We start from the raw sequence: 13972 nt of genomic DNA, 5'->3' as shown, positions 1-13972 counted from the left end.
ATATCAATAAAACTTAAAAAAAATGTACCCAGAAAACGTGACATTATTTTTATATAAAATCAAATGACTCGGTATTCAATTTCATTAATTGTTTTTAATATAATTTTGTTCCAAAGGATTTAAATTCTTATATACAGATTTATAGATAATTTTATTAGCTTTCTAATGATATATAATAATTCATATATGTTCAAACAAATTATTCAGAAAATTGATAGAAATACACATACTAGAACCACTGTAATAACAAGGTACTAAATTTTAAATTTTACAAATTTTTCTTACTAAATTTTGTTTGAAAAGTTATTAAAGATTGTATACAGATTTATAGATTTTATTAGCTTTTTAATAATATATAATAAAATATACATATTTAAATAAAAAAATATTGCTCATCAAAATTAAAAAATAAAACCATAAAACGTGACATTAGTTTTCTATATATCCAAATGACTTGGTATTCAAAGTTATTAATTGTTTTTAATATAATTTTGTTCCAAATGATTCAAATTGTTATATACAGATTTATATAACTGCTAATAAAATATATAACTTTTTAAGCTTTTCAACAATATATAATACTATTGTTCTAAATATTTATAACAAAATACACGTTGATATAAAAAAGTGCAACCTGAAACTAATGTTACCAAGAGTCACACCATTTTGATTTCAAAGTTTAATCAATTTTTTTTAAATAATTTTGTTAAAAATGTTATGAGTTGTTATATACAGATTTATAGATAATTTTATTATATAAATATATATAATGATATGTAATAAAATATACATGTTTAAACAAATTATTTAACAAATTGGTCAAAAATATAGAAAAATGTAACTAGAAAACTTGACATGTTAGTACACAAAAATGACAGTATTAAAAATTAAAATTTAGTCAATTTTTTAAATAATATTTTGTTCCGAAGGTTTTATACTGTTATATACAGATTTATGAATAATTTTGTTAGCTTTCTAATAACATATAATAAAATATATACGTTTAAACAAATTATTTAAAAAAACAATAAAACTATAAAAAAGGTAACCAGAAAACCTGACATTATTAATTTTCGATAAATACAAATGACTGTTATATACAGATTTGTAAACAATTTTATAGACTTTTTAACAATATATAATAATATATATTTTGTTGAAACAATTTAATAGATAAATATAAAAAAATACAAATTTGTATAAAACAAATGCATAATATTTAAATTTAGTACATATATAACAATATATATATATTATATAATTTTTTATAAAACTATATATTATGTATAAAAATACCTCAAACCTTATCAAAATATATAATAATATATATGATAAATAATTAACATATATATATATATATATATATATATATACATATATATATATATATATATATATATATATATATATATATATATATATATATAATAATTTTCTTAACAAATTTGTATTTTAAAACCCAACTGTCGAAACGAATTATGTACATTTGCCCACCACTATTATCCTCGTTTACGATTGGTCAACACAATGCGTAAACAACCGAACACGAACGAACATGCTCGATAAGGACCCGGCTTTAAGGAGACATATTTAAAACATCTTTATATAGATAAAATAAACTTTTAATAACTTTGTGTCGTTATAAGTGTAATTAATTGAAGAAATGTGTTAATAATAAGTGTAAAGGAATAATAATATAAGTTATAGTGAATGAGATATTTGTTGAAGGATTTACAACATTTTGACAGTTTGGTGAATCCTTGATTTGAACTCAACAAAAATGTTATAAAATCACAATTTTGTGTAATAATGCTGATTTAAACAATATGTGGTTGAAAAAAGTGTATACATAAACACCCCAATACAAGAACTACTGTGCAAAAATTCGTCAACCCAACAAATCTATTTTTTTTCTACCATAACCTCAAATTGTCTTCACCAACACAATCAAAACAATATCTCACAAAGACTCCAATGTCAACTGATAACATTTGCAGATAAATAAACATAAACATCAGCATATTCTGTACTTTTAGAATATCCATTACTCATCTCAAATAACATCAAACGTATTTCCTTTCAATCTAAAAAGAACACTCGAAGAAGGCACATGTAAAAATGTTGAAACTAATTGTGTTTTTTGTATTTTTAAGTGGATTTGTTAATGGACTCAGGTGGAATGTTTTCAAAGCTGGAGGCAGTTTGGGGAGCCCCCATTTGAGGAGACATCATAAACATTTGCCACCCGAGCAATGGTTCGAACAGAATTTGGATCATTTTAATCCGATTGAGAATGGGACGTGGAAACAGGTAATAATAATAGATAATTAAATAAAAATGAATATTAAATGTATTTCTGTACTTTTTAATGAACAAGAAAAAACATAGTAAAAATTGTGATACTTGTAAATCAATAATTGTGATAGTTTTACAAAAATATAGGAGGATTATTTTTACTTTTTAATGATTATAAATTAATAACAAGATTGTAGGACATTTTTATAGATTGTGAATTTAAAAGAAATATGTATAGATTTTTTATCAATAAAAAATTCTACAGCAACTCAATATATTTATAAATCTAATACTTGAATTTGTTCTATTTTATTTTTTATTTTTGTAGAGATATTTTACAAACGACCAGTTCTACAAACCAGGAGGTCCAGTTTTCCTGATGATCGGTGGAGAAGGACCCATTACCAATAAATGGATGGTCGAAGGACAATGGATCGAATATGCAAAACAATTTAATGCCTTATGCTTTCAATTAGAGCATCGATATTATGGAAAAAGCCATCCTACAAGGTAAATAATAAATAAAAGAAGAAAGCAATAAATAATATTAGTCTAATGTAAGACTGTAATATTTTTTGGTTTTAATGAGCAGTACATAAATAAATAAATAAATAAATATTTTTCTTTAAGAAAATATTACTTTTCGATTATGTTATGAAATAGATAAAGAAAATAAGCGCATACTTGAATTTTTGGGGTAAAAACAGTAATATCACAAAAGCAAATAATTAAAATGTATTTAATTAAATAAAATTGCAATTACTTTAATAATTTGTACAAAAGATTCTAGTTATCATTCAAAAATATGTACTAATCAAACCCGATTGTAAATTTTCAAAATTTTGTACATATAGGTTAGTACTTGCTTTGTTTTTTTTCTCGCCGCCCTTAAATTTTTCACATGCACTTGTCTATTTTAACTTATATGTATGTTTCACTTTATTTTAGTGACCTCGGTACAAAAAATCTTATATATCTGAATAGTGAGCAAGCTTTAGCTGATTTAGCGTTCTTCATTCAGACCATGAATGAAAAATATGGATTTTCAGATGTACCTAAGTAAGTATAATAGAGAATAATCTCATTTTTGATTTCTCTGACTGCTGTGGAATTTATTCATGCCGATACATTTTGCTAATATTTTATTATATTTTAAGCAAATGTTCTAGAATCTCTTCCACAAGGATTTAAGCTAAATTAAAAATTAATAAAATAAAATACCAAAACAGTTATGTCGAGTTTTAAACAACTTTAAAGGAAAATACATCCGGACCTGAGTGTCTAATATAATATAAAAGTTAAATAATATATAGATTACCATAATAAAAGCTCAATTTTTGTGTAATTAGTTGAAATTAATATTTTTGAAAATAGAATTAGAATCAACATTTTTACAAATTGTAATATATATTCTAATTTTTATTATTATAAAGGTGGATTGTTTTTGGAGGATCTTATCCGGGTTCTTTGGCTGCTTGGGTTCGGGAAAAGTATCCCCATTTGGTACATGGGGCTGTTTCTTCGAGTGCTCCTTTATTGGCTGCTGTCGATTTCAGAGGTAAAAATAATAAATTATATATATATATATACATATATATATATTCAGATTTTAAAAAATAAGGTTGATGCTGAAACAATATAAGCGTCTTACAAAATAATCAATTTCAAGTTCAAGTTGAATACAAAGTTGTTCAACTTTCACCAATTTTGTTTTTATATAATTTTGTTCTAATAGTTTTATGTCTTTAACAATATATAAAAATGTGTTTATATTTAAATAATATCTCCCTTCTGCCTTTTTGTATTATAAACCAAGAGCAAAAAAGCGGGAGGGAGATATTTGACAACCTAATTCATTGAAAATTTAAATGTCCTTAGTACTGAATTTCTAAAACTCAAACAATATTTATTAAAAATGATTTATAATACTATTTAAACAAGTTTAACTAAATTTAGCCAGATCACATCAAATTCTGATTTAATTTTAATAATATTTTAATCATACATTTGCCATAATTTTTAGCAATTTGTTTAAATAAAAGTTTATTCTGAAAATTTTATATTGTTGTATATGGATTTGTATACAATTAATTTAATAGTTTGAATCTGCATTTGTATTCAACACATTTAAATCTTAAATGTTATTAATAATATAATTATCAGTATACAATTTTAAGATATGTGTATTCAAAGTTTAATTATTTTTTCCTAAATAATTTTGTTCTAAGACATTTAAAGTTTTATATACACAATTACAGATAATTTCTAATTCTAATGGTATATAATAATTCAAATTTATATAATTAAATTCAAACAAAATAAATATAAATATAAACCAAAACAAAGTTTAAACAACGGGACTTTATGAAGATTTTAATTGCATGATTTTTTTCAAATATAATTTTGTTCTAAAAATTATAAATTGTTGCATACAGATTTATAGGTAATTTTATAGACTTTCACACAAGGTGTTATAATAAACAAGAATAAAGATGAATCTTATTAAAATAATGCTAAATATAAAAAAATGTAACCAATGGCTAATAACTAGATACTAAAATTAAAACTTTACATATTTTTAACTTCCCGTAGGGTAAGTTATAGTAATCGCAAAAAAATCGAAAATTAAAATTTTTATATATCTTTACGTTTCAGAGGTTTCTGAACATTTTGGCATACCTTAGAAAAAATGGATGTATGTGTGTGTGTGTGTGTGCGTGTGTGTGTGTGTGTGTGTGTATGTATGTATGTATGTACGTGTGTGTATGTATGTGCGGATACAAATTTTCGTCGACGATTTCGGGAACACGGATCAACCGATTTGAATAATTCAAAAAACATTCGATTCGTATTGATAAGGAGACGTGCTGATTAGTTTTTGGCGAAGGCAGGTCCAGCCGTTCCAAAGATACGGGGCAAAAAGTGCCGAAAACGGTAAGTCAGTTTTTAAGAGAACGGAGCGTCCGATTTTAATAATTCAAAAAACATTTGACTTGTATTGAGAAGATGAAGAATTGATCAAATTTTCATGAGGGCAGGTCTAGCGGTTTCGGAGATCTAACAAAAAAAGTAAAAAAAAATGCCATTTGGCGGTCAAAAATGATCATTAGACATATGCACATCAAATCATCAGATATTTTATAGAGATTTTAACAATAAGTATAAATTTTGTTTGCATTCCTATGGGCTCCGTACCAATGTTTATTCGTTAGACGGCGACGCGCCGCTTACGCGCTTTGACATTTTGTCTCTATGCAGTTAAAGCAGTACGATTGCTTTGAAAAAAGATCTTCCAAAATATGCCAAAATAAAGAAGAAAACATTATTTTTTCCAAAAAAAATTAAAAAAAAAAAAAAAAAATTAGATTTTTTTTGAAAAAATTTTTTTTCAAAAAAAAGTAATTTTTTGTTTAATTTATAGTTTCTCAAAAATCTTATTTTTTCGAAGTAAATTTGTTTTAAAAATGTCAATCGTTTTTAAAAAAATAATAATTTTTGGTACGGGAAGTTCCTGCAATTTGCCGTAAGGCACGATGCCTTAATTGCCTTAAGACAGAATTCCACTTACAGCTAGTTTCTATTTAATTTTGTTAGCAAACTTAATATACGTTATATACAGATTAGTAGACAATTTTATTAGCTTTCTAACAATATATAACACTCTTGTTATATTTTAATTATTTATAACAAAATAAACGCGGATATAAAAAAAACGCAACATGAAATTAATGCTAACAAGAAACACACTATTTAGATTTCAAAGTTACAACATTTTTTTAAATAAAATTTTGTTAGGAACTTTATGAATTGTTATATACAGATTTATAGGTAATTTTATTAGCTTTTTAATGATATGTAATAAAATATACACGTTTAAACAAATTATTTAAAATATCAATGAAAGTATAGAAAAATGTAACCAGATAATGTGACATTAGTTTTTGATAGATGACTCAGGACACAGTATTTAATTTCATTCATTTTTTTTAATATAATTTTGTTCCAACGGATTTAAATTGTTATATACAGAATTATAGACAATTTTATTAGCTTTCTAACAATATATAATACTATTAGCATATTTCAAATATTTATAACAAAATCCACGTTGATATAAAAAAGTGCAAAATGAAACTAATGTTACCAAGAAACTCACCATTTTGATTTCAAAGCTTAAACATTTTTTTTATTAAAATTTTGTTAAAAACGTTATGAATTGTTATATACAGATTTGTAGATAATTTTATTAGCTTTTTAATGATATGTAATAAAATATACACGTTTGAACAAATTATTTAAAAGATCAATGAAAGTATAAAAAATGTAACCAGATATTGTGACGTCAGTTTTTTATAGATGACTCAGGACACAGTGTTCAATTTCATTAATTTTTTGTAATATAATTTTGTTCCAATGGATTTAAATTGTTATATACAGATTTATAGACAATTTTATTAGCTTTATAACAATATATAACACTATTGTTATATTTTAACATTTTTATAACAAAATGCACGTTGATATAAAAAAAGTGCAAAATGAAACTAATGTTACCAATTGACACACCATTTAGAGTTCAAAGTTTAAACATTTTTCAAATATAATTTTGTTAGAAACTTTCTAAATTGTTATATACAGATTTATAGATAATTTGATAAGCTTTCTAACAATATATAATACTATTAGCATATTTCAAATATTTGTAATAAAATAAATGAGGATATAAAAAAAACTCCTGTGGATAAAACTGCTGTTGTAGAATGTTATAAAATGGGAATCGAATTAGTATTTTTTTTTTTTTTAGAATACTTTATGGTAGTAAAAGATGCCCTAGCCACTCACAGTGATAAATGTGTGGAGGCTGTCAAAAATGGAACGAAACAATTGGAGATTTTAATGAAACACATGATAGGAATGAGATCTTTGGACGAAAAATTCAGGTACAAATATAAACCTCAACATAAAATAATTTAAGAAGTCAATATATAGATAATAGATTAAATATATTAATATAAAATTATGAAAGGACTCTACTGACAAGCAAATTGAATTTAAAATTAAAACAAAAAGGCATAATAAATTCATATAAAATTCTTTTGTCAGTAAGGTTGGGTTCATAAAAAACTCTCTCATTAGTGAGGTTAATGATTTATATTTATTTATATATACTAAAATATTTCATTAATTATTAGTATATTAATATTATTAATTTAATTAGCTTTCTAATGATACATGATAATAGTAATATATTTAATCAAATTATAAGAAAATAAATAAAAACTCAAATGAAAGTGATGAAACTAAAACAATATCGACGCCTTAGGAAGATTAGTAATTGCAAAGTTTAATGATTTTTTTTTATATAATTTGTTCCAACAGTTACAAATTGTTATATACAGATTTATAGATAATTTTATTAAGTTTTAAATGATATATTACAATATATAAGAATAAACACGAATTTGAACAGAATTATGCTAAATATAAATAATGTAACCAATGACTAGATACTAAACATTAAACTTTGCAAACTTTTCTTTTTAAATTTTGTCTAAAAAGTTGTTAAACGTTATATACAGCTTTGTAGACAATTTTATTAGCTTTTCAACAATATATAATATTATCATTATATTTTATCTTTTGTTTAATAAAATTTTGTTAGAAACGTTATGAATCGTTATATACAGATTTATAGATAATTCCATTAGTATTATAGTGACATATAATAAAATATACATGTTTAAACAAATTATTTAACAAATTGGTCAAAATAAAGAAAAATTTAACCAGAAACTTGACATGTTAGTTCACAAAAGAGACAGTATTAAAAATTAAAATTTAGACAATTTTTTAAATAATATTTTGTTCCAAAGGTTTTATACTATTATATACAGATTTATAGATAGTTTTGTTAGCTTTATAATGATATATAATAAAAAATACACGTTTAAACAAATTATTTAAAAAACTATACAAATATGTAACCAAAAAACGTGACATTAGTTTTTGATTGATAACTCAGGACCCAGTATTCAATTTCATTATTTTTTTTAAATATAATTTTGTTCCAAACGATTTAAATTGTTATATGCAGATCTACAGACAATTTTATTAGCTTTCTAATGATATATAATAAAATATACACGTTTAAACAAATTATTTAAAAAACTAATAAAACTATACAAATATGTAACCAGAAAACGTGACATTGGTTTTCGATAGATCCAAATGACTTGGTATTATAATAATTATTTCATTAATTATTATTATATTAATATTATTCATTTTTTTATTTTTTCTTAGTAATTTATATTAATATTGTTCAATTAAGTAATATATTTATATATAAATTCTCTCGTCAGTAAGGTTGGGTTCATATAAAACTATCTTGTCAGTAAGGTTGGGTTCATATAAAACTCTCATCAGGTTAATAATTTAAAAAACTGAATGATTTAAATTTATTTAAATACAATAAAATATTTCATTAATTGTTATTATATTAATATTATTCATTATTATTTTTTTTTTTCTAGTAATTTATATTAATATTGTTCAAATAAGTGATATATTTATATATAAATTCCATCGTCAGTAAGGTTGGGTTCATATAAAACTCTCTCGTTAGTAAGGTTAGGATCATAAAGTTAAAAATAATTTGAAATAATGTTAAAAATAGTTTGAAATAGTATTAAATACTTAAAGATTGATTATTTATGATTTATATTTTAGGCTGTGTGACCCCATAGAAAGAAATGTAGACAATGCTTTAGACAATAGCAATATATTTGAAACTTTAGCAGGAAATTTTGCTGGTATCGTTCAGTATAACAAAGATAATAGAATGAGTAAAGATGGTACTTCTAATATAACTATTGATACGGTAAGATAATTATATAATTAGTTATTTGTTTAATAAATAAACTTATTAGTTTAAATAAACAAATTAGTTATTTGTTGAATAAAATAAACTAACTGAAATATATTTCTTTAATAACGGTTATAATTATAAAGCAGATATATATATATATATATATATATATATAATTATATATATATATAATGTTGGAATTAATTATTTAATTAATTAATTTTAATTAAATATAATTGAAGTTTTCAATCCAGATTATTATTATTATTATTAATATTGCATCTTCAAGAGATTGCTCTCACTTTAGCAATTGAAATAAGATTTCTTAAGATTATTCTTGATTGAAATAAGATAAATAGAAGTTAAAAAAAACTATTCAATTTTTTAACTATATATATTACAATTACTTTTATGTACTTACTTTTTTTAGTATTATGTTAAGTATTAGCATATTACTTTATTAAGTATACATCTTAATATTTTCAAAACAAAATGTTACACAAAAACATTTAAACAACTTTTATTTTGTTGTTATGAAATGCATTTTTTTTATATAGTTTGATTATTTTTTTTAGCTTTGTGATATTATGGTGAACGAAGCCATTGGAACACCTTTGGATCGTCTTGCAGAAGTTAATTCTTTAATGTTAAATGCCACCGATGAGAAATGTTTGGATTACAAATATGATAATATGATTAGTAAATTGAGAAATACATCTTGGGATAGTGAAATGGCTGAAGGAGGTAAAAATAACATAATATATATATATATATATATATATATATATGTGATATAATTAATATATTGTAATAAGGGTTTCAAATTTAACGAAAATAATTCACAAAGAGAGTCGCCATCTCTCCAAATTTTAGTGTACTTTTTCAAGTTATGTTACAAACCCTATTTAAAAGTTTGCTAATAATTGATAAAAGTATTTGTTTTTAATTTTACTCTAATTTATATCTCAAGACTAGTAATAATTAATATTATTACCAGTCTTACTAGTTACTTATTATTAACTTTTATGAACTATTGAATATATAAGAATATTAATAATACATATTACTATATAGTATTAGACATTTTTTGGGTTATTGTTCTATTCAAAACAATGTTCTATTTTTAATTTATTATGCAAACTTTACTTTTTTTTTGCAAAACCTTTATTTTTTAGGTATTCATAAGGCATATCTTATAATATTTATAGCTTTGTTTGCATTTTCAATCTAGTAATCATGTTACAAATTACTTAACTTCATTATTATTATTTTTATTTTTAGTAGAGTCCATTTAAATTTATATCTATTTTGTTTGTTAGTAGAATCCCTTTTTTAAATTCTATTTTGCTCGTCAGTATAGTTCTTTTTCTCTCTAAAAATGTTAGAATTTGCTTTAATTTTTTTTTCAAAATTTTAAGAATTTTTTCAGTTTCTTCTGAAAAATGACGGAATTTTCTTGTTAGTAAAATTCTTATTTTTTCCCAAAAAGTTCTTTTTCAAAAATGTCCGAATTTGTTTGTCAGTAGAGTTTTTTTTTTTCTAAAAACGTTATAATTGCTAAAAATCTCAGAATTCGTTCGTCAGTAGATTTTTTTCTCTCTAAAAATGTCAGAATTTGTTTCAAAATCAATAGTTTATTTTATAAAAATAACAGAATTTGTTATTTCAAAAATGTTAAAAATTGGTCGTCTGTAGAGTTTTTTATCTGGGAAAAATATCAGAATTTGCTCGTCAGTAGAGTTCTTTTTTTCTAAAAATGTCAAAATTTGTTTGAAAATCAATAGTTTTTTTTTCTCTAAAAATGTCAGAATTTGCTCGTCAGTAGAGTTCTCTTTTTTTAAAAAAAAATCAGAATTTGCTTGTCAGTAGAGTTATTTTTTCCTAAAAATGACAAACTTTGCTCGTCAGTAGAGTTCTTTTTATTTTTAAAAAATGACGAAATTTGCGCGTCAGTAGAGTTCTTTTTTTCTAAAAATGTCAAAATTTGTTTGAAAATCAATAGTTTTTTTTTCTCTAAAAATGACAAACTTTGCTTGTCAGTAGAGTTCTTTTTTCTTTAAAAATGTCGGAATTTGCTCGTCAGTAGAGTTCTTTTTATTTTTAAAAATGTCAGAATTTGCTCGTCAGTAGAGTTCTTCATTTTTCTTCTCAAAAATCACATAACTTGCTCGTCAGTAGAGTTCTTTTTTATTTGAAAAAAGATCAGAATTTGCTTGTCAGTAGAGTTCTAAAAATGTCAGGATTCTAAAAATGTTCTTTTTTAAACTAATATTAATAATATATACATTTATGCTAAATATAAATTATATAATGATTCTAGTTTTTATAAAACAATGTTAATTTTGTTTGTTTTACGTTTTGACTATAATAATATGTATAAAATCATTTATTATTTATATATAAACTTAATATTATATTTATATTTATATATATATTTATATATATATTAGGTTGTCAAATATCTCCCTACCGCCTTTTTGTATTATAAACTAATATAATACAAAAGCAAAAAAGCGGAAGGGAGATATTGACAACCTAATATATATATATATATATATATATATATATATATATAAACGTGCAGATTTTTTTTATTATGATGACACACATACAGCGTCGAAACGTACATAATAAATATTTTAATTATTATATTAAGATTAATAATCAATATTATATTTATAGATGTATATTTAATGATGTTTTATTATATTTTATTATTAGTATTTAAGGATATTTTATCATATTTTATTATTAGGTCGACAATGGATGTACCAAACTTGCACAGAATTCGGTTTTTATCAAACAAGTTCACAAAGCGATGAAGATAATATTTGGAAAACATTTTCCTGTCGACTTTTTTATTCAACAGTGCAAAGATATTTTTGGATCGAGGTAAATATCATTTTTGATACCAAATTATCAAAATATAAATATAAATATAATATAAATACCAAATACCAAAACTATAAATTTATATTCAATATTTATTATAATATATCTCTTGAAGTACAATAGATTTATGTTGCGAAAATGAAACATACAAGTTACAATAATTATTATTCAGTATATAATTTTGTTTGAAACTTTATAAATTGTTATACACAGATTTATAGGTAAGTTTATTAGGTTTTTAACAATATATAATATTATTGTTATATTTTAAATATTTATGATAAAAGAAACGTTTATATACAAAATTGCAACCAGTAAAACGTCATTTTGATTTCAAAGTTTAAACATTATTTTTGAACATAATTTTGTTCCAAGATTAATACATTGTTATATACAGATTTATAGATAATTCATTAAGCTTTCTAATGATATAAAATAATATATATTAATTATAACAAATATCTGAACTATAAATAAAAATATAAAAGTGTCTTCAAAATTCATTATAAATATTATTACATTTATATTTATTTTTTTACTTTAGATACTCAATGGACAATTTAGAGAAAGCAGTGGAGCGCACAAATATAATATACGGAGCCCTAAATATTCCTACAACCAGAATTGTATTCGTGCATGGTTCCATCGATCCTTGGCATGCACTCGGAATCACAAAGTCGATGAGGAAGGAAAGTCCTGCTGTTTATATCAAAGGTAATATTTACACATACATATATATATATATATATATATATATTTCTTTTATCTTAGGTACTGCACATTGTGCAAATATGTATCCAGCAAGGGATTCCGATTTGCCTCAATTGAATCGAGCGAGACAGTTTGTAGGGCAGTTGATCAAAAAGTGGTTAAAAGATGATTCATAAGTTTAGATTTGTTTGTTTTTAAAAGTAGTTTTTAATAGTGATGTGTAACAAGTGCAATTGTTATGAAGAACAAGGAGGAAATATACTCAATATTTTTAGACATGTGAGTTTTTTTTAATATAATTATATATATATATATATATATATATATATAAATTTGGATTTTTTGATCGATATTGAAACTTACGCATTTATGAAATGTTTATTTGCAGCCAAATAGACAATATTAAAAAGTAATAAATAATTAGCTATTTATTATGTACGTTTTGGCACGGTATGTGTGTCATCATTCAGCAAATTTCTTTATTTATTAAAACAGTATCTAAAAGAATTTTTACTAAGTTTAAAAAGATTGAAATCTTAAGATTCTGATGCCGCAAAATACATATACATTCCGGAATTCGCGAGTGAAAAGGGTTAATCTTTTTAAACTCTGTAAAAATTTTTTTAGATACTGTTTTAATAAATAAAAAAAAGCTGATTGATGACACACACACTGTAAACGTATGAACGTATAAATAAATAGATAATTATTTATTGTTCTTTTAATTCGACGATTGGCTTCAAATTATAACATTTCACGAATATATATATATATATAAATATATATTGGAAAAAGTATATGTGCGTGTGTGTGTGTATGTGAGCCGATTTTTGATTTTCTCGTCGACGTTTTCTAAGAAACGGCTGAACTGATTTCATAAATTTAAAAGCCATTCGATGTATCTTATTGAGGAGACTATCGTTTCTAAGTTTTGAACAGAGATCGGTCGAGCCGATTTTTCGTAATTAATTGTTGAAATTTTTTGCTATGAAACTTTTTATGCTGATAGACATCATGGTCTTAAAGAACATACTCAAAAATTTACGGCTCTACGCCGTGTTGATTAATTTAAAAAATTCATTAAAATTTGAAAAAAATATGATATTCAAAATTTGTGGCAAAAGTTGTTTTTGTGATATCACAAATTCAAAAGCCATTTTCCGGATTCAGCTGAAAAATAAGTCGTAGTCGTAGTATAAAGTAATC

General features: G+C 23.1%; 1 protein-coding gene across 1 annotated transcript; it reads left to right on the top strand.

Annotated features, from left to right (window-relative positions):
- Positions 1-1605: 1605 nt before the first annotated feature.
- LOC113376744 (putative serine protease F56F10.1) lies at positions 1606-13016 on the top strand. Its single transcript, XM_026616783.1, is given in 11 exon segments — positions 1606-2310; positions 2624-2805; positions 3244-3354; positions 3729-3853; positions 7100-7235; positions 9025-9175; positions 9739-9907; positions 11919-11989; positions 11991-12055; positions 12600-12769; positions 12827-13016. Coding segments are annotated over 11 exon segments (1488 nt in total). The 5' UTR covers positions 1606-2118; the 3' UTR covers positions 12943-13016.
- The last annotated feature ends 956 nt before the right edge of the window (positions 13017-13972 follow it).

This window comes from Ctenocephalides felis, unplaced genomic scaffold (assembly GCF_003426905.1).
Source record: "Ctenocephalides felis isolate EL2017-DRISC unplaced genomic scaffold, ASM342690v1 CF-g0.4_SCAFFOLD_01886, whole genome shotgun sequence".
Taxonomy (NCBI): Eukaryota; Metazoa; Arthropoda; class Insecta; order Siphonaptera; family Pulicidae; genus Ctenocephalides; species Ctenocephalides felis.
Note: the sequence above shows the minus strand (reverse complement) of the source record. Positions and strands in the feature narration are given on the sequence as shown.